Source organism: Arvicanthis niloticus, chromosome 1 (genome assembly GCF_011762505.2).
Source record: "Arvicanthis niloticus isolate mArvNil1 chromosome 1, mArvNil1.pat.X, whole genome shotgun sequence".
NCBI lineage: Eukaryota > Metazoa > Chordata > Mammalia > Rodentia > Muridae > Arvicanthis > Arvicanthis niloticus.
Window position 1 is genome coordinate 79,290,924 of NC_047658.1, and position 19,438 is coordinate 79,310,361.

At 44.7% G+C, this 19,438-nt stretch overlaps 1 protein-coding gene across 3 annotated transcripts in view; it reads right to left on the reverse strand.

Moving 5' to 3' along the window:
- Galnt18 (polypeptide N-acetylgalactosaminyltransferase 18) overlaps nt 1–19,438 on the reverse strand; it is a 303,973-nt gene that overhangs the window by 43,861 nt on the left and 240,674 nt on the right. For all 3 annotated transcript variants that reach the window (XM_076940952.1, XM_076940953.1, XM_076940954.1), the window contains exons 7-8: nt 8,992–9,177; nt 2,491–2,628 (exon numbers count right to left, since the gene is read on the reverse strand). In XM_076940952.1, coding sequence (XP_076797067.1) covers nt 2,491–2,628; nt 8,992–9,177 — 324 coding nt within the window. The remainder of the gene's footprint in view (nt 1–2,490; nt 2,629–8,991; nt 9,178–19,438) is intronic.

Sequence of the window (19,438 nt, forward strand, 5' to 3'; positions counted from 1 at the left end):
GTGGGTGGCCTTTTGTGTGACAGAGTGATGACAGTCTGAGCTATGGACCCAGAGACAGATGTACATAGCCTTGTACACTTACTATCTGGTCAACCAAAATATTCTGTCTTTGTCATCAAAGGGTCCCAAGAGAAACCTACTGCTGCATGTATGTAAAAGATTAGACTCTTTTTAAATTTTATTTTATTTTTTAAGTATAACTTCCATTTTATTTTTCCAAGGTATTTTTTCTTCTGCCCTTATGAAACCACCTCTTAACTTTTTTTTTTAGATTTATTTATTTACTTTATGTATGTGAATACACTGCTGTCACTCTCTTCAGAGACACCAGAAGAGAGCATCGGATCCCATTATAGATGGTTGTGAGCCACCATGTGGTTGCTGGGAATTGAACTCAGGACCTCTGAAAGAGCAGTCAGTGCTTTTAACTGCTGAGCCATCTCTCCAGCAGTTAAAAAGATAAGACATTTTTACACAAAGGATAAAAAGGGTCTTTAGCTTGGACCTGGAAATACAATGGCTACATGCAAACACTCTTGTTACTGCTTCCTCTGTCTCTCTTGGTAAGTGTAGCTGATCTCACTCAGCTCCAGCGATGGGCTCATGAGAACGTAAGTCTGGAGCATGTCCTGGCTCATGGAGGTTTAGTTCTAAAACTTTCTTTGGGCACACAATACTCTCTTAGGATTGGGTCAACAGTGGCCAAGTGGCACCAGATGGTTTTTATGAAACAGAGAGTAGGATATCCCCTGGAAGGTTCTAGTGATGTTCACAGAGCTAAGAACATCATACAATGCAACGTGCTCCTATGATGAGGGAGGATCTGGGGTATCATGTAGCAGCTGGGCAGCATCGTTTGAGAGGATGCTCTGATCCCCAGCCTCAGAAGTGGAAAGGTAAGAGGCACCATTTCAGGGTGCAAACATGCGTGGGGCTCTCATGGAAGATATAATTTATTCCTACAAGATGGTCTCCTAAACACTCTTAACTGAGAGTTGTCTAAGGTGCTATCTCTGTGTCATTCAGAACCATTGGATATTAGCATACTGGGTATGAATTCTGAGTCAAACCTCTCAGTAAAGGCTCTTCACACTCTCAGGCTCCATCCATAAAGTTTCCAGCTGGGGAAGCCCTTAACTCAGCTCTGATCACAGGGCACCAAAGAGGCCTCAGCTCTGCCTTCAAGTTTTCATCTTGGTATATCAATAAAAGGCAGGAGAGGGGATGCTCTCCAAAGCAAAGACCTGCTGTGATTCCAGCTAGTCTTTCAGGCTCTGTTAGAGACAAGTCAGGTTTTTGCCTATTCCTTCATATAACCTGAATATAATATAAGCATCCCCACAGAGTGGAATCAAGGGCTTAACTGTCATAGAAAAAATTTGTGTTCAGACTTTAACAGTAGAAGAGATAATCTCAAATGACAGTCATGTACTGCTCAAAACACTTTAAGGGTGGAGGGTTCTGATATTAGTTGGATGATGGAAGGGCTTATCATGGTTAAAGTATTTTGAACTGAGAAAGAAAATCTATTCACATTTCTCAGAGTCCCTTCTAGCCAGTGAGGGTAGTATTAACTTATCCATTTAACAGATGAAGACACTTAGGCCCACAGTCCGTAAGAAGGGACAAGGACAAGATCTATTCTACTTTGTATTTTTGATGGTGCTAGGGATTGAACCCAGAGCCTCATACATGCTAATTAAGTTTGTTCCAGAGTTACACCTACAGCCCAGAGCCAAGATATGAACCAATGGTATATTTTCCACTCCATCCTCTATCATCTAACACACACACACACACACACACACACACACACACACACACACACGTGCACAGAGAGAGAGAGAGAGAGAGAGAGAGAGAGAGAAAAGAGGAGAGGAGAGGAGAGGAGAGAGAGAGAGAGAGAGAGAGAGAGAGAGAGAGAGGAGAGAGAGAGAGAGAGAGAGAGAGAGAGAGAGAGAGAGAGAGGAGAAAGAGAAGGAAGGAATAGGCACATCAACCAACAAAGCTCACAAAACCCTTCAGTAAACTTAAGGGAGGTTCTGCCTCTCAGAACTCTTCCCAGGGAGGCTTCAAACATGAATGGGAGGTGCCAGCCAGTGGGTGGACAAGGCATTCAGATGTTTGAAAGACACCCCCCCCCCAGTCACCCCAGCTGGGAGTACCAGTGAGTATCAGCTGTGTTAATTTGCAATCTGAAGCTAAAGCTTCTTTATGCATGTTGTTAAGAGGGCTATGTAAACTTGAGGTCACAGGTGAATTGCCGAGGACTATAAAGGAGAGATACAGTCCTTTCTCACAGGGATTGGAAAGACTCCGGCTGTGAAAGCGAAGCCTACTGAAGGTCCAACAGTCTGGGCTGAGCCCAAGTTTATCATATCATACTACAGAGATGATAGTGGGCTTGTTCCCTCCCTCCATCTTAATACTCCTCTCCCGTCTTCTTTTTTGACCGCATCTGAATGAAACCCCAAGCCACTGGCTCCTTACCACTCCATAAGCGACAATGTCAGAGTACATCCTCATCTCTGGGTACACACTGACCAGGTACCACCTGAAGGTCTTGCACTGTAGCTGCTTCCTCAGAGCCTTCCGTGCAGTGATGTCCCCGATGTCGATCCCTGAGTCCTGTAAAGAAGCAGAGGCAGAGATGCAGCTCCCACAGGGCCTACTCTGTATGTTCTGGCTACGTATAACTATATACTTCTATATCTATGCACTTGCTGTGACACAGTGCCTCCAGCCCGGAGTCACAGAGACTTTCTGGTAAAGGAACCCAGTGGGGAACTAACTTATGTGTTCTGCAATGTAGCATCCACCCATAAGTATCTCCATTTGGAATTTAAAATATGAGGTCCATATTAAAAGGGACTAGTATAAGTAAGTAAGGGGGCTGAATATTTGTCTGTAGTAGAGTTTGAGTGGTATACAATTATTGAATTGTATTAAATACAATTATAATACTACAAGAGGATTAGCTTTGACAAGGGGTCACTATTAGATCCTCTGTCAGGACAGTCTCCATATTTTCCTAAAGGTGTGAGTTTTCATAGTAAACCATTCTTTCTGTACTCAGGATCTTGTATTTCTGCTTGTGATATAATGAGATAGCTAGATACACAGATAGAGACATAGATTGATATATATATATATACACACACATATACATATACACATACATCATATACATATACACATACATCATATACATCATATACATCTGCATCTACATATATATACAATCTCCAGTTTCCAGTTATCATAGGAGCCTCCAGAACCAGCCTCCTGTACATTTTCAACTTACACACACATCTCATCCTGTTTATTAACTGACTTTTGTTTTTGTGTTTCAAAGGTTCAGTATGTTTGTACTGTGCTTTTTCCTGCCAATTGCATCAAATCCTTTTAATGGCAGTGAGAAATGATTAGTAGTCTTCCTTAGACAAGGGTACTTTGGCCTGCATTATTAGAAAACAATGAACATTCCTTTCTTTTTTCTTAACATTTAGTATAGATGGATGATCTCTCTCCTCCAAAATCCATGACTGCCTAGGACCTCTGAATAGAATTTTAAGAAGTCTTTAAAGACTTTATAGCTTAGAATTCTCACAATGAAGCTGTCTGAATAGGACAAGCCCCAGATTCAATGATTAGTAACTTTGTAAGAGAACAGAAAGGAAGGTTTGCATATATAGAAGCACACAAAGGAGAGGCCCACATAGAGACCCAGCAGATCTAAGTGATGAATCTATGGTCTTGGAAAGCCAGGAGCCCCCAGATGCTGGAAAAGACAAGAAAAGATGGATGTTCGTCTCAAGCCACTGGAGGAAATGTGGCTCTGCTAGCACTTTAATGTGTGAACTTCTGGGTTCAAGACCCAGTGGAAAAAAGCTCTGTTGTCTTAGAAAACCAATTTTGTGGCTAATTCATTTGGACAGTCTTAGGAAACTAATCAAAAATTGGCTACCCCACAAATAGCTCAGTATTTCTGCCACAAAATCACAAAATTCCATGTGTCCAAGCCTCAAAGAAAGGGTATGAACAAAGCAACATGGGGCCATCCCTGCCACTAAGGCTGTCTTTGGGCAGGAGAAGCAGCAGCTAGGAGGGTTCTTGAACTTTGCAGAAGGAAATACAGATGTTTGTTACAGGCTAGTTTCCTGTGTACTGACTGGCAAACTGATTTTCAATTAAAGCAGCATTGATGAAAGTGCTGGAGGCAGCTCTGGCTTCTCACAAGTTTGGGATTGAATGTGGTGGTAAGGGTGCTGGTGAAGAGGACAGCTCTGCTCCATGCATGGCCCAGGGGACGGCTCAGTAGAGTAGCAGGTAAGAGCAGACAATGAACATACTTGTATGACCAATAGCACCAAGGACACAAATGAACATTTTCTGGGTGCTGAGCCAGTACCAACGAGATTCTTGATACATATTAACTAATGGATTCTCTAGGCACCACCTGAGCAGGGCTAAAGGGCTTCTGTTCTGAATTTGCAGTGGCTGCCAGAGAGAAGTAAGCAGGTAGAGATGTGCTTGTGCTTGAGCCAGTACTGGGATGATGGTGGTGGTGGTGGTGGTGATGGTGGTGGTGGTGGTGGTGATGGTGGTGGTGGTGGTAAGCTCCCAGGAAGACATGGAGAGCAGCTGGCAGCCAAACCTTTCTTTCTTTGTCAACTACTGGGGTTCCTACTTGCTATGTATTAGTAACTCCACAGACAAGTTGAAACACCTTACAGTCTATGTCTGAAATGGGGATCTGGGAGAGGCGGAGAAGCAAACAGACATTCGAGGCAGGGAAGGAAGTGGAGAGTAAAGGAGAATAGAGACAAGAGCCTACACAGTCCAGCTTGGAGTATTGGGAACCAGGAAGGTTGGGCAGGAGCCAGGTGAGCTGTCAAAGTTTCCTGGAGTCTGACATGCTTAAGACAACTCAAGGATGAAGCAAATCCTGCTCCTTAGGCCATCATCTCGTGATCCTGACATAGGGTCTGCCATCTCTACAGACTTACTGACCTGAATTTCCAGGATGAGACCCAGAGGAATATTTTCTAAAATTCCCATGAGATTCTGATGTAGCTGAATGGCAGCTCTGCTCTAAGAGCCACTGGCTGGGAGTTAGGGGGAAGAGACCACACACATAGCCAGGCTGTCCCACGTTAATAAACATCAGCAAGGGTCCAGTGAGCCTTACCACCCACCCTGCCTTGTGTTACACACTTCAACACAAACATGCACATCAAAATGTCTTCAGGAAGCCCACAGTTTATCCCAGTAGTTCCAGCTTTAGGTAGGCATGGGATTCCTCACTATTTCCTTTCCAAAACCAGTTTAACTAATCTCTAAGGCTAGAGTCAAATGATTTTAATGTTCAGCAAGATTTGGGAGTCACTGGTCCAATAAGATACAGGTTGCAGACAACAGATTATTGTCTGACGGGCTGGTCATAGGATGAGAAAGGCATATTGGGGGAGGAATACTTTCCATGCTGGGGTTGGCTTCCTGTATGAAATGTCACAAGACAAGTCTGTAAGAATGAAGATTTGTTACAGGTAGGAGTTGAACATGAGGTGGTCAGTGGGTAATTTCAGGTAGAGAGATAAAATAAGCAAGCACAGCATTGAAAAGCAGCAAGGCCTGCCCCCTCCAACAAAGACTGTGGGGGTTCAGGTGGAGGTCCCCAAAGAGGAGAGCATGTGTCAAACAGTGCACCTGGCCTCGCCTTTGTACTCCGAGAAGAGTCCTTCACAGATTTTGAAGAAGGGCACTAGATAAAGTATATAACAAGGATAGATTTGAAGGGGTGAAGACTTAAAGCAGGGCAATCAGTTGAAGTCCGCATAGGCAAGGCCTGCGTTCAGATGCAACTAGGTATAGACCGGACAGGAAGGCTCTGTGATTCACAGAATGGGATAACAAAAGAGGAGGAAGAAAGGACTATGAACAGTGTCCAGCCAGATATCTGGCAGATGGTAGCATGAGGAACTGAGACAAGCAATTAGGAACAGGAGTTGGCTTGGGTGGAAAACGACATCCTTAGCTGTAGTCAGACTCAGCCTGAGTGCCAGGGAGGACAGCATCAGGAGTCATCCAGCTGGCTGCTGGAGATGCCAGTCCACAAGCAGGACTTGAGATATTAATTAGGAAGCCATCAGCATGTGTGTGGGATAGACATCCAAGAGCAGAGGCTGTTACTGAGAGGGGTAGTATGGGAGGCTGATGAAGGGGACATCTCTGGGGAGCATTTAAGCAGCAATAAAGGGAGGATGTATCCCAAAGGGAGAAAGAAGTAGCATCCCGAGGAAGAGGAGGCCTTCCAGGAGTGTGGAACCACAGAACATAGGAACCACAGAATCTCAGAGAAATGAGGATTGTATAGGTTAAGAAAAGTTTTCTTAGATTTACTCCCCCGTCTCTCTCTCTCTCTCCCTCCCTCCCCCCTCTCTCTCTTTCTCTCTCTATTTCTCTCTCTCTCTCTCTCTCTCTCTCTCTCTCTCTCTCTCTCTCTCTCTCTCTCTCTCTCTGTGTGTGTGTATGTGTGTGTGTGTGTGTATGCACCTGCATGTATGTGAGTGTACATATTGTCCAGAAGAGGGTGTTGGATCTCTATGAGCTGGTGTTATTAGTGTGGTGGGCCATCAGATGTAACATAGGTGCCCCTAATGGGAGTACTGTCTGTCCAGCCCCAGGTGAAGGAGTTTTAAATGTCCAGAACATTATGTACTCTAGAGGCCAGTCCATGACAGCTTTACCAAAGGCAGACTTGTTATTGGAATATAATGGAGAGTAGTAGAAAATGAAAAAACCCTGACCCCAGAAAAGCTCAAGAATCTTAAGGAAGGGAAGTTGGAAGCTGGAAGTGATGGAGGAAATGCGAGGTTGTGTGTGTGAGTATGTGTCTGGGCACACGATTGTGTCAGGGGGAGAGGGAGAGAGAAGAAATGGTTTGTGTGTGCATGAGTGCACAGCAGAGGGCAACTTCACGTGCCATTCATTAGATACCATCTACCTTTTCGTGAGTCATTGTTTCTCATTGGCCTGGAATTCGATGTATAAGCTAGGCTGACTGGCCAGCAAGCCCTGGTGATTGTCAGTCTCCTTCCCAGCACTAGGAAGATTACAAACATGTGCGACCACACCCTGATTTCCTTAGTGTCTTCTGGGAATATAATTCAGGTCCTTATGCTCTTGAGGAATGTGATTTACCAACTGAGCCATCTCCCCAGCTCAACAGAAAACACACTGACTTTTTTCCCTCTATCTAAAATTTTTACCTGGATATTTCCATGTCTAACCTGTTTTCTTCCCCTTGGAGGGGTTATAGGCAAATATTAATTTTCACTGAGTTCTGCTTGTGGCATCATCCTCCATTCGCTGGAATAGGAAAGACTGGCAGCTTTGTGGGGCAGAGAGAAGGGGGCAGACATGAGTGTGACACTGATCCTGTGTGACACAGAGCTATGGTGTTGACTGGTGAAATCCTGGTAACATTTCAGCATCCACGAACATCCAGAATGGGAATCAGAATTCTTAGTGGATGCTGAGTTCTAATGCTCACAGCATCAGCTAGATCCAGGAACATAAGGGTTTCCCTAGAAACCTCTTCCTGCCAGGGATTCAATCGGAGGTTTTGCTGTGCTACACTGAAGATCTTGGCTCCTCCTCACTGATCGTAGGGGCACCCAACTGGGGTCAGTTTTCCTGTGGTGGCACACTACTACAGTTGATACATGTATGCCTAGCATGCATGAAGGCCCTGATTCCATCCACAGAGCTTGCCTAAAGCTGCCACTCGAGGCTCAGCCTAGTTTTTAAAATAATTCAGCCAGAGCAGCATGCAGTTGGTGGGAAGCTCAGGGTACAGGGCTTTCCTGTAGAAACTTTAAACAGAGATAAATCATTTCACTGTTAGAGAGGACTGGGGAATTTCTGAAGATCAGCCAGCTGGGGCAGGGTGGGGGGAATCCCTGGCTTGGGAGGAATGACAGAGGCCATGCATTCGACAGCCTTGTCACACAGAAGGTGACAGGAGCAATGAGCCCAGGCAGACAAGCGGGCAAACAGGTTTGGAGTGCGACAGCTGGCATATGTTAGGTTCTCCCAGCTCAGCATTTGAGAGTCATTTCCATACAACACATGCCAAGGCGAACACAACTTGGCGAGAAATATTACTTCTCCTCTGACATATCTTAGCATAAATGATTAGAGGGATAGAAGACAGTGACAGGCAAGGACGGGGCTCTGTGAAGGTCAGAAGGTCATATCCTCTTCACCAACTGAGGATCTCTGCTGGGATGTATCTTATTTGCATCCATATGGCTCAAGAAATCTCACAGATATATGGGTTTCCCTTATTCTGCCTGGCTCAATGGAGAGGCTTGAAGCCAGTCTATATAGAAATTAGCATGTCCTTGAGAATTCACCCTTATTACTGTTGTGTTATATATTCATCCTCCTGAACAAGACACCAGGGAAGCCGAGACAAGGAAGGAAATTTAGAGCCATCTGATCCACCTTTATATATATTTTAGATAAGATCTCATGTAGCCCATGCTACCCTCAAGATCACTATATAGCCAAGGAAGATCGTGACTTTATGATTCTCTTGTCTCTACCTCCCAAGGGCTGGTCTCACAGGCTTGAGCTACCATAGCTGGTTTTATGCAGTGTAGGGAATTGAACCCAGGGCTTTATGCATGCTGGGCCAGCAATGTACCAACTTGAGCCACATCCTATTTTTTAGATTTCATTTAAAATGAGGCCACTAAAGTTCTGAGCGAACACACTCTCCTCCAAGCATGCTGGTGGATGCAGATAAGAATCTCAGAGACTTGCCAGCTTCTTCCTTTATGTAGTAAGTATAGGTTTGACAGTCTAATTTGGCCAATGAGACTGTGTGAATGTCACTGGGAAGAAAAACTGAGTCTAGTGTTTTGTTTCAGATTTTTTTCTCTCTCACCAAACTTGAAGTTTTGCCCCATCCAGGCTCCCTACCTCTTGTGGTATGTTCCATGCCATGTAGACATGACTTTTGAATTCATCCATCCAGACTTCAGCTACCCTGAGGGCATTTCTGCGGACGTGGGCAGTGAGGTCCTCTGTGTAGGGCTTGTGGGCTCGCTCAATGTGGGCAATCCGAGAGCAGGGCAGGACCTCCACGCTCCCGCCACACTGCCACACCTGTAGAAGCAAGGAAAGTATGTACCCGTCAGCTCCTCTGTGAGGCAGGCTACAGGCCACCACAAAATATGAACAGAGAAACTCAGCTCTCGCCACCTTCTCTCCACACACTGCCATGAGGGAACAAGCTGGGTCTCATCCCCCTCCACCTCCCGCAGTAGGAATATTAAGTAATTAATTCACAGCTGGGCTTTTATTGCTATGAGTTTACTTGCAAAAAAATTAATGTACCTTTTTCTTCCATCCACAAGCTCCATGTAGCCAGATAGTGTGGATATTTTGAGCTCAAAGAGTTGTGCTGTCCTCTTTTTATCCTTGGGTTAGCAACACCCCTCTCCCCAACGATGACCTCTATACCACTACATAACAGAAAAGGACCAGTGGGATTCCCAGCTCAGAAGTACATTCGATGATCTTGACAAAGGTCCATGACAGCTACTGTTAAAGAGCCCAATGGTACTTTTGTTCTCCATGTTCCATGGACTTCGGAGGGGAAGCACTGCAGATCTTTGGCGATACTGTGGTTATTTGCTGAGTATTTTCATTTGAAAGTATGGTAGAGAACCTTCATACGTTTGACACTTGCTCATTAACACCAATAAATCCCCGTACAGGAGATGACAGAATTCGGATTTACCTAATTGGCTGTGTTGGTTAGGAAGTCAAGACCTCTTCTCCCACTGACCAGTATCACATTAAAGGGTCCCCATAGCCATGGCTACTGGAAGGAACTTTGCTGATCTGTTACTTAGTATACTATTTAGGGTCAATAGAAAGGGACAAGAATTCTGAGTGCCAGCTATGTTTCAGATCTGGGAATTAAATAGGATGGGGCTGGGGAGTGGGCAGTTAAACACAGTACTGTTGACCAAAGGTTTGCAACCAGATTGTATTTTATTGCTCCAGGTCCTGGTTCTGCTTCATGCTGGCTGTGTGACTCTGAGAAGGTACCTTGACTCATTTGTGTCTCCATCTCCATCTCTACAGGGATAATAATAGCACCAGTCCCCTGAAGTCCCTGAGAGGATTAGATTGATAGCACACAGTGCATCTGGTACATTATAATCCCTAATCAAGCCTGTCCATGACCATACAAATTGTAATATTCTGTGGAGAATCTTTAGAATAACCTGTGAGGCCACTGCTATTATTTCCAACTCCAGGCAAGGACCACACTGAAAAAGGTCCTTGCCCAAAGCCACATGGCTGGTACTGGTGACACAGAAAGATCTGCCTGACTCCCAAAGAGACTGAAGGCAGAGCCAATGCTCCTCAGGGGTGACCATGTTTTAAGAGCATCTTCAGGGATGACTCTGGGTGGGGGGAGGCAGGTGAGGAGACATGGCAGTTGATGGGCTGTGCCCCCTTCCAAACTTTCCCATGCTAGGACTTGCCCATCCTAGAGACAGTGCACATTCCAGGGCACTTTACCCCAAAAACCTGTGAATCCTGTGACATCATTATTGACAACACAAAGCAGCAGGGTAATTTTTCTTTCTGTGCCTGGAACAAGGCCACTACTTGGCATATTTCAACAATGCAGAACAGGATGTTACTCACAGCAGTGCTCTTCTGAGTCTTGCTTCTCAGAATCAGCTTGTCATTTCACCTTAAGAGTGTGCATGCCTGCCTCAATCACCAGAGCCATGTTGGTGCCACCACCCACCCTACCTCCCACCTTGAATGGTGCTCCCAACACAGTGGGACACACAGAGCACAGTGAGTAATTCTTCATCCAGCATTCAATTCTTCCTTTATCAGCTAGACTTTGGCACATGTAATGTGGTTTTCCACCCCACCCTGCTACCCAAACTCAGTGTCCAGGTATCAGTTCAAAGTCACTTCCCTATACCCTGCTTTGTGGTCCTCCCCCTCCCCTTTCCACCAACTGCTTGTTTAACCATCTCTCTTCTTTCAAAATATTCTCTATGTTCTGATCAAATTTCCCTTCTGACATGTGCTACTACTTGGTTCTCAGGGTAGACCATGGGTTCCCAGGAAAGGCAGGACAGTGGCAGGCTGGGAGCCAAATGTTATGTTTAATAGCACAGCTTTGGTGTCAGTGGGAGTGGGATTCAGAATTTGATCTCTGCTAGCAGCTGCTGTATACCTTGGCAGATTGCATCTCCCCCTGAACCTCCTTTCTACCCAGTGGAAAAGAGTGATGCAGCATGGGAAGGTATTCAGCCTATGCCTATCTTGTTATGAATGCTATATGGATGGAAACAGGAAATGAAGGAATCAGGTACCAGGGTAGGGCATCTCAGCCAATTTCTGCCCTGACATGAGACCACAAGAATGTTGCCTTTACACTAAACTCTAGTCTAATATAGTCATGTGATTGTTCATGGGTCCCATAGTCTGTGCCTTTGTTTTATAACAATTATTAAAATTGCTGTTGTTTGACTTATTCTGCACACTCACTATGGAAGAATAAATTGGATGTAGAGGAAATGTTACCATCCTAGCAGAGAAGGATGTGAAGGTCATTTCTTGGAGATTGGGAGCCCTTGGTAACTCAGGCAATCTGCAGTCTTTTCCCTTCTGTTGAGCCTGTCTACTCAGGGTCAGCCCTACCCTTGGGTGTAAGCTGTGAGCTCTTGGCAGCATCTGGTCTTTGGAGTAGACAGTGTGGATTTGCCCTGTATACACATTAACTTTGGACTCTACCAATGACACTGAAGTCAACTAGGAAAGGCTTGTGCTTATCTATTCCTAGGTGACAAATGGTTCTAGTGAGCAAAGAGAGCCTCTGAAGTGTTATCCATAGATGATCTCAGAACTCCTCTCTGGGATGCTGGACATGGTTAGAAAAATACTAGTATTTGACTTGCATTAAAGGGGATGTCAGGAAGCTTCCACTGTGGGGAGGGGCTATAGAGGGTGAGGAAATATAAGAGAGCCGGTCTCAGTACAGGAAATGCCCAATGCTTGATAGCAAGTTGCAAGCCAGTTGGAGGGTATGGTTCATAGTTCCAGAGGTGGAGAATGCCAAGAGAAAGGGGTGGGGGAATTGAATACCAAAAGAGTAGTTGAGAAATGAAGACCAAGAGGTTACAGGTAACAAGCCAGCAAGATTCATATCCTACAGTGAGAGGATATAATAAGTCTACAGATAGTGGGGACACGAGGCAGCATGGCAACCCATGCCAAAAACTGGGTCCTGTTTCCTTTGATGGCCACTGAAATAAGCGATCCTAGACTACAGCAGCCCCTTCTAGCTTCTGCCTTCACATCTGCCAACTCATTTCCCTAGAATAATTGTTGCAAACTCAACACTACTAAGTTAGACCCTCTTGGAACACCCTTAGCATCCACACTCCTTAATAAAACATTCATATTTTATTTATGTACTTCTTCTTTAAATAACTGTCTTCCAGAATTGGACTATAACCTTCACAAACACAAGGATATGTCTGTGTGCTTTCCACTGAATATACTGTGCTTGCTTTGTGGTATCTATTCAATAACTATTAAGTGAATGAGTGAATTTGAGGGTCCTGGGCTTTCACTGACTATAGGGACACAGTTTTAACTAGCTCAGCTGGATGCCCTAATAAAGCCCATAAACATAAAATGTGGCCGGATTTTACTGAACACTGACTTTCTTTAAACCCAGGTGGTTTTTCAGCAAACTGCTGACATTAAAGTGCAAATTACTGCCACCAAAGAGACTTACTTTGGCTGCAAAGCTTAAATTAACATTGTAAAGCCTGAGAAGTCATCAAATGTGTGGACAGCTACATGCAGGTTTCTTTTGTAGAGCCAGGTACTCATGGCAGCATCTCCCCAATCTCACAGATGCTCAGACATACCTCCAGAGGAGCTGCAGGCCTGTTCCCCAGAGGTGACCAAGAGTCTACGGCACAGTGTGTATAATAGCTTCACAGGACAAAGTCAAGACCCCTTACTACAAACCCTTTCTGAAAAGCCCTGATCCTGTCTCCTTCTCTGAAAAGGTCTCATGCATCAGTGTAGGACAGCAAAGAAGCACAGGTTTCTAGGGACCAGTGGAAGAGGGTATAGATTATGGTGACCACATACAAGTCACTGAAGTGTACCTGTCTGTGGGTGCTAGTAGCTTTTTTACCTTCAGTATGAATACTGCTTACTAGCAAAGCCAGCCCTACTGAAGGGTCTCAGGAAGTAAGGTCTTTCTGTTTCTCTTTCCAAGACAAAAGTCACTGGGATGAAGTCATGGTCAGGTCTCTCTCTGTCACTTCTATATAAAGCTCCCTGTCTTAATCCTTATTTTCACTGAGCTATCAAATGGGGTTGACAAACTCTGATGATTTAGATTTCCTTTACTTTTACATTGAGAGTTTGAATTCCATGGCTCAAATGATGACCAGGGCCTGAGACACAATGGGCAGAGCTGTAGCCTGAGTCACAGTTGGGAGACACTGAGGCAGATAACAAATAGTTTCATCTACTTCTATGTTCCATCCATTGCTTTAATGAGATTCTGTGTCTATCTTTGTGTGTGTGTGTGTGTGTGTGTGTGTGTGTGTGTAGGTGCATAGGGTCTGTTTTGCTTGTGTCTGTGTGTGCATGTATATATTTACATATATGCATATATGTAGGAATATGCATGTGTGTATGTAGGTGTGTGTATATGCACAGAGAACCTTTGTGTTTGTATACATGTACAGATGCATCCAAGAATGTGTGTCTGTGTGTTTCTATGTGTAAGTGCATGTGTGCACATGACTGTATGTAAATGTCAGAAATTAATCAAGGAATTGTTTCTCAAGCACTGTCCCCGTTTTATGATATACAGTCTATCACTGGGACCCTGGGATCACTGATTAGCCTAAGCTGGCTGGGCAGGGAGCCCCAGGGATCCATCAATCTTCATTTCCACAGTGCTGGGATTATAAGACACACCACCACACCTATATTCTCATATTCTCTCTCTCTCTCTCTCTCTCTCTCTCTCCTCCTCCTCCTCCTCCTCCTCCTCCTCCTCCTCCTCCTCCTCCTCCTCCTCCTCCTCCTCCTCCTCCTCCTCCTCCTTCTTCTTCTTCTTCTTCTTCTTCTTCTTCTTCTTCCTTCTCTCCCTCCCTCCCTCTCTCTCCCTCCTTCTTCTCTTTCTCTCTCTTCTTTTCCTTTCTTCCTTCCTTTGTTCGTTCCTTCCTTCCTTCCTTCCTTCCTTCCTTCCTTCCTTCCTTCCTTTTAAGCCAGGATTCTGGAGATTAAACTCATGTCCTCATGTAAGTACTTTGCTGACTGAGCTTGTCATAGGCCAGACCTACTCAGGATTCTAAGGCTTTTACCAGAGGGGGTGGGGTGGAAATGTATTGGCTGTATTAACCATGGGTAAGGTAGATTGGTGGGTAGTGATGTCCCCAGTCTTGCACTTCATAGCCATGCCCCCTTCAGTTGGGTGTCCCTGTGATACCAATGAGTTCTTGTTTCTTGGCACAAGATTGCTCCAGTCCTCTCAGCTCGTAAAGCTTTCTTTCCCACTCGCCATCCATCCTTATCCATCCTGGCTCCATTCCTCCAAATTCTTTGAACATGTAATTAACATTGCTCACGTGGTCCTGATTTCTTGGCTTCTTTGGCTAATTATCTTTTTATGTGTGGCTCTCTCACCTGGTTTGGCCATGAAAAGCTGAGCTAGAGTAGAAAGTAAAAACTGGGCAGCATGGGAAGAGGGTGGTGAAAGAGGCAAGGCTTATGACTAAAGAGGGCAGGGGAGGACTGGAAACTCATTTGCAGACTGGCTTAGGGGTCATAGAAGTAGGCAAGCAACAACATACACAAGACAGCCCCTCAGACATGGCTCTCATGCTCAGTATGTCCTTCAACTTTGTACCACAGGCATCTCACTCACCTTATCCAGCCACAGCCTTGTGTGGGAAAATAGAAGGAACTGGAGCTTATATCTGAGCAAGACTAAGGATCAGCAGGCCATCAACAGGAGCATGAGGCAGAGGAGGAGTCTAGATGGATATAGCATAAGTGCAGAGGCAGCCTCTGTCCAAAAGTCTACAACGTTTGAAAATCTTTAGTTTCTAGACAAAATTCATACTCCTTAACCAGACTCCCAGGATCTCTGAGAGCAGCCTTCTCTATTCCTTGCAGCATTACTCACTCTCTAAATCCAGTTACTCTGGCTTCTCTCTGTTCCAGAGGTAGACCATGTTCATGGACCTTTGTCCTCACCTTCCTTACTGGAACTACTACTTCCCCAAGAGTATAAAACACATCTCTGTAATTCTCATTTGCCTTCCCTGGACACTTTAATTTTGGTTAAGTGATTTTTCCATAAATATGGCTTCTACTTCTTCTTAGGCAGCAGGTGTGATAACTCTGAGAGCTGAGAGAAAGAGAAAGAGAGAGAGCGAGCGAGAGCGAGAGCGAGAGCGAGAGCGAGAGAGAGAGAGAGAGAGAGAGAGAGAGAGAAAACCTATGTTTTCACAGTGGATACACTATACACTATATAAATGTTGGCATACCTCCCCTCTTTAGAAACAATGCTTTCTTTTGCAATCTCTTAGAAAATTATCTGAAGGTAACCCATTACCCTGAGCTTGGGTAATAACGTCCTCCCCCACCCCCACCCCACACAGTGCTGTTTTTGAACACTATATAAACAGAACAACCACATATGCCTCTTGCTTCTTGTTTCAGTTATTTCCCTCACCCCAGCATTCCATTCTATAAATACACACTGATTTACTTATGCGTTCTCCCCCTGATGGTTGGCAGGCTCTTTTCCAGTGTTAGAAATAGTTCTTGGGAACACTCTTGTACACATCTCCTGGGGCCCAAGAGTGGGCATCACTCTATGCATTTTTGTCTTGGGTACAAGTTAGATTCACAGTCAACTTTCCCATGGAGGGAAGGGGCTGCTTCAAATAGTGTTTCTTGGACAGCTTCCCCCCACCAGTGAACTGAGACTCATGGTGTATCACATCCATGCCAACTGTTTCATTTAAAGATTTATTTTATTTTATCTTATTTTTAAAAGCGTGTCACATGTGTCTTTGCATGTGTGACTGTGTATGTGAGACTGTGTGTAGATACCTTGCTTCTGTGTGTGTGTGTGACTGTATGTAGATACCTTTCTTCTGTGTGTGTATGTGTGACTATGTGTAGATACCTTACCTCTGTGTGTGTGTAATGACTGTGTGTAGATACCTTGCCTCTGTGTGTTTGTGTGTGTATGTGTGACTGTGTGTAGATACCTTGCCTCTGTGTGTTTGTGTGTGTATGTGTGACTGTGTGTAGATACCTTGCCTCTGTGTGTTTGTGTGTGTATGTGTGACTGTGTGTAGATACCTTGCCTCTGTGTGTTTGTGTGTGTATGTGTGACTATATGTAGATACCTTGCCTGAGTGTGTGTATGTGTGACTGTATGCAGATACCTTGCCTGAATGTGTGTGTGTGGTTGAGAATAGGTGCCTTGACTATGAAGGTCATAAGAAGGCATTGCATTACAGGTGGCAGGTGGTTGTCTACCTTACATGGGTGCTAGGAAACAGACTCCAGTTTTCCACAAGAGCATTTACTGCTCTTAACTATTGAGGTTTCTATCCAGCCTCCCTTGTCAAATGTTGACATTAGTGATACGGCATAAGATTATTAGTGAGATGGTAGGTTTTGTTTGTTTAGCTTTCTTTCCTCTTACCAACCTACAATGGCAAACACTAGGAGAAGGGGCGCCTCTACCTTACTCTAAGGCCCATTCAGGTCCAGGCATGTATGAGACTCTCAATATTTGCTGTATAAATACAGCAAAATTTCAGCAAAAAAGTTGAAAGATCAAACTTATGTCTGACTTACTCTGTGAGCTTCATTGGCCCTCCTCTAGGTTCCTGGGAGTAGATATGTAGTTTAAAGTCGAGGAACAGTTATACTATCTGGCCATGCTTACCCTTCCATCAGACCTTACAGAAGAACTCTCCCTGGTGACCCAGTTTCTCAAGACCCCTTCTAGCAATAAAAAGTCCCAAAGGTTTGCCTGCTCCTTGGAAACAATACAGCTTCTTGGATGGTGTCTTAGAAGGGTCTGAACATTTGAATCAGTCCCAGGTGACATTCAAGCAGTTTCTCATCAAAATGGTCTTCTGAACCATTGCAAAACAGTAAGGTTCACCAGGTCCAACTTTAAGGAGAGATGAGCTAGGCTGCAATGCCTGAGAGCTGTTTTGCAGGGGTTTGGGCTATGCAGAAACAGCTGCTGCCCACATGCAGGAAAACCAAGGATCCAGTTTGGGATACCAGAAAAGGCACGACTTCAGCAAACTGGCAGAAGATCCCACTATCCTGGGAGACTGGTGTTCTTACCAATCTTACTAGGCTGTAGAGGTTTCATGAACATAAGGTGTCTGTGCTTTTAGATGTGCATACAGAGATTTCAAGGCTGCTACCTCAAGTCTTCTTTTTGAAAAGGAAGACAACAGACCTGGGCACATGGGGTCAGGTATTCTCAAGGATGTGACAGAGGCATCTGTTGCTCTTTGGAGGGACTGTGAGCATCTCAGATCAACAATTTGAGAGAAGAAATGCCCACTGCTGCTTCCTGGGCAAGCAGGAGAGTATCCATGACTGTCCTCACCATGCATCCTTCTATGAGCCAACCTATCTACCACAAATTTAAGCTTAAATGACCTTAAAGTTCAAAGACAGTGAATCCCTAAATGAAGCAACCAGAATCCTAACAGTAATCCCATGAAGAAAGGTTACCCATTGAGTCTCCCATCTCACAGGGAGCTATGCTGTGAGCAGACATCCTTAGAGGCATCTCTGAGTTGGGCTCTGATGTTGGAATCTCTGATTTTGCCTATATATGAAGAGATGCATGTTCTCATGGCATCAATAAATTAAACTCATTCTGTCTTTGTAGAAGGAAGCCCCTTGGGAACTAGTAGACATCCCAACTCCTGGAGATGAGTCCACTCAGAGGCAGTTAGGGCCAGGGGCCAAGAACACAGGTAGTAATTAGATCTAATATCTGAGGCTCAAGTAATTAGATCTAATATCTAATATCTGACACAAGAAGAGTATCAAGATCCTGCAAAAGAGGCTACTAACCAGAGTCTAGATCAGGGTTAGAATCAGAGCAGAAACCCAAAGGGAAAACCAGCAAGGTGGAAGAGGAAAAGCCTGTGGCTTGGAGATCACGCACAGCCTTACATTCCTCAGAAAGCCACAGTAGTCCTATGGCAATCGGATTAACATCAGAGTGAGCTAGTTGTCGAGAGCAGCCCTCTAGCCACTGCTGCAGCCCCTGGAAGGAGATGTAGATGTTAGCTGGGGCTAATGCTCAGAGAATCCGGCTGCGAGAGCCTGGGGAGGGACTAGACCAGGTTCAGACATTTCTACTGCTCAAAACTCTAGAAGAGACCTCAACGATGGAGAGAGACCATTAGCCAAATGTCAAGTAGATCCAGTCCCACTAGTGCTAGCTATTCTAACCACTGTTTTGTTTTGAACTGAGATCTCTGGTCCTACTGTTATCCCTGGTGATGAGTTTGAGTGCCCAAGGAAGTCAAGGACCATTCTTCAGTCAAACAAAACCTCACCCATCCCTGGTAAGAAGAATCACTTCTCCCAGAGAGAACTGTGCCCACTTATTTACTCTTTGCATTTGGTTAAGGTTCTTTCAGTACCTTCCCCTTGTGGACTACGTTCTTTATCCATCCAGCTACTATTCAGAGCAGGCCTGTGGACTGTGTTTAATTTTTACTTCGCTATATGAAGATGAGCTACTTACTCATTTAAAGTGTTTCCTTTTTTATGTCTTTAATCAGTGGCTGCTTCTTTCCTCTCTCTGAGGCTTAATCTAATCAGAAGCAAATCCCACACATATGAATGCTTCATTAGCCTGTCCCAATCAAATTCAAGTTGGCTATCCATAACAGATGCCCCCTCCTTCCATAAAGAATGACATTGGCTCTAAGGATCTCTCTGAGCCAGTGTTCAAGACAATTGCCATGGTAAGTCTGAAGAAGCCTTTCTGAAACCAGATCGACCAGGAACACAGGAGGAAAGCATAACCCTTACTCCTTAAATAGTGTTAGGCACAATATGATGTGCCTAGGTAGTTTTAGTGTCACTAAGATGGGGCAGGTAGAAATCAGACCCAAGGTACAAGTCTGACCTAAGTTCCCCTCCCAGGCTTGTCCTAGTGGGGCTCACCAGTTATCTTTAAGATGGTAGAGATGGGAACTGGTAAGATGGCTCAGTAGTTAAGAACATCTAGGTTCAGTTCCCAGTATCCACACCAGGCAACTCAGAAGCACCTGTA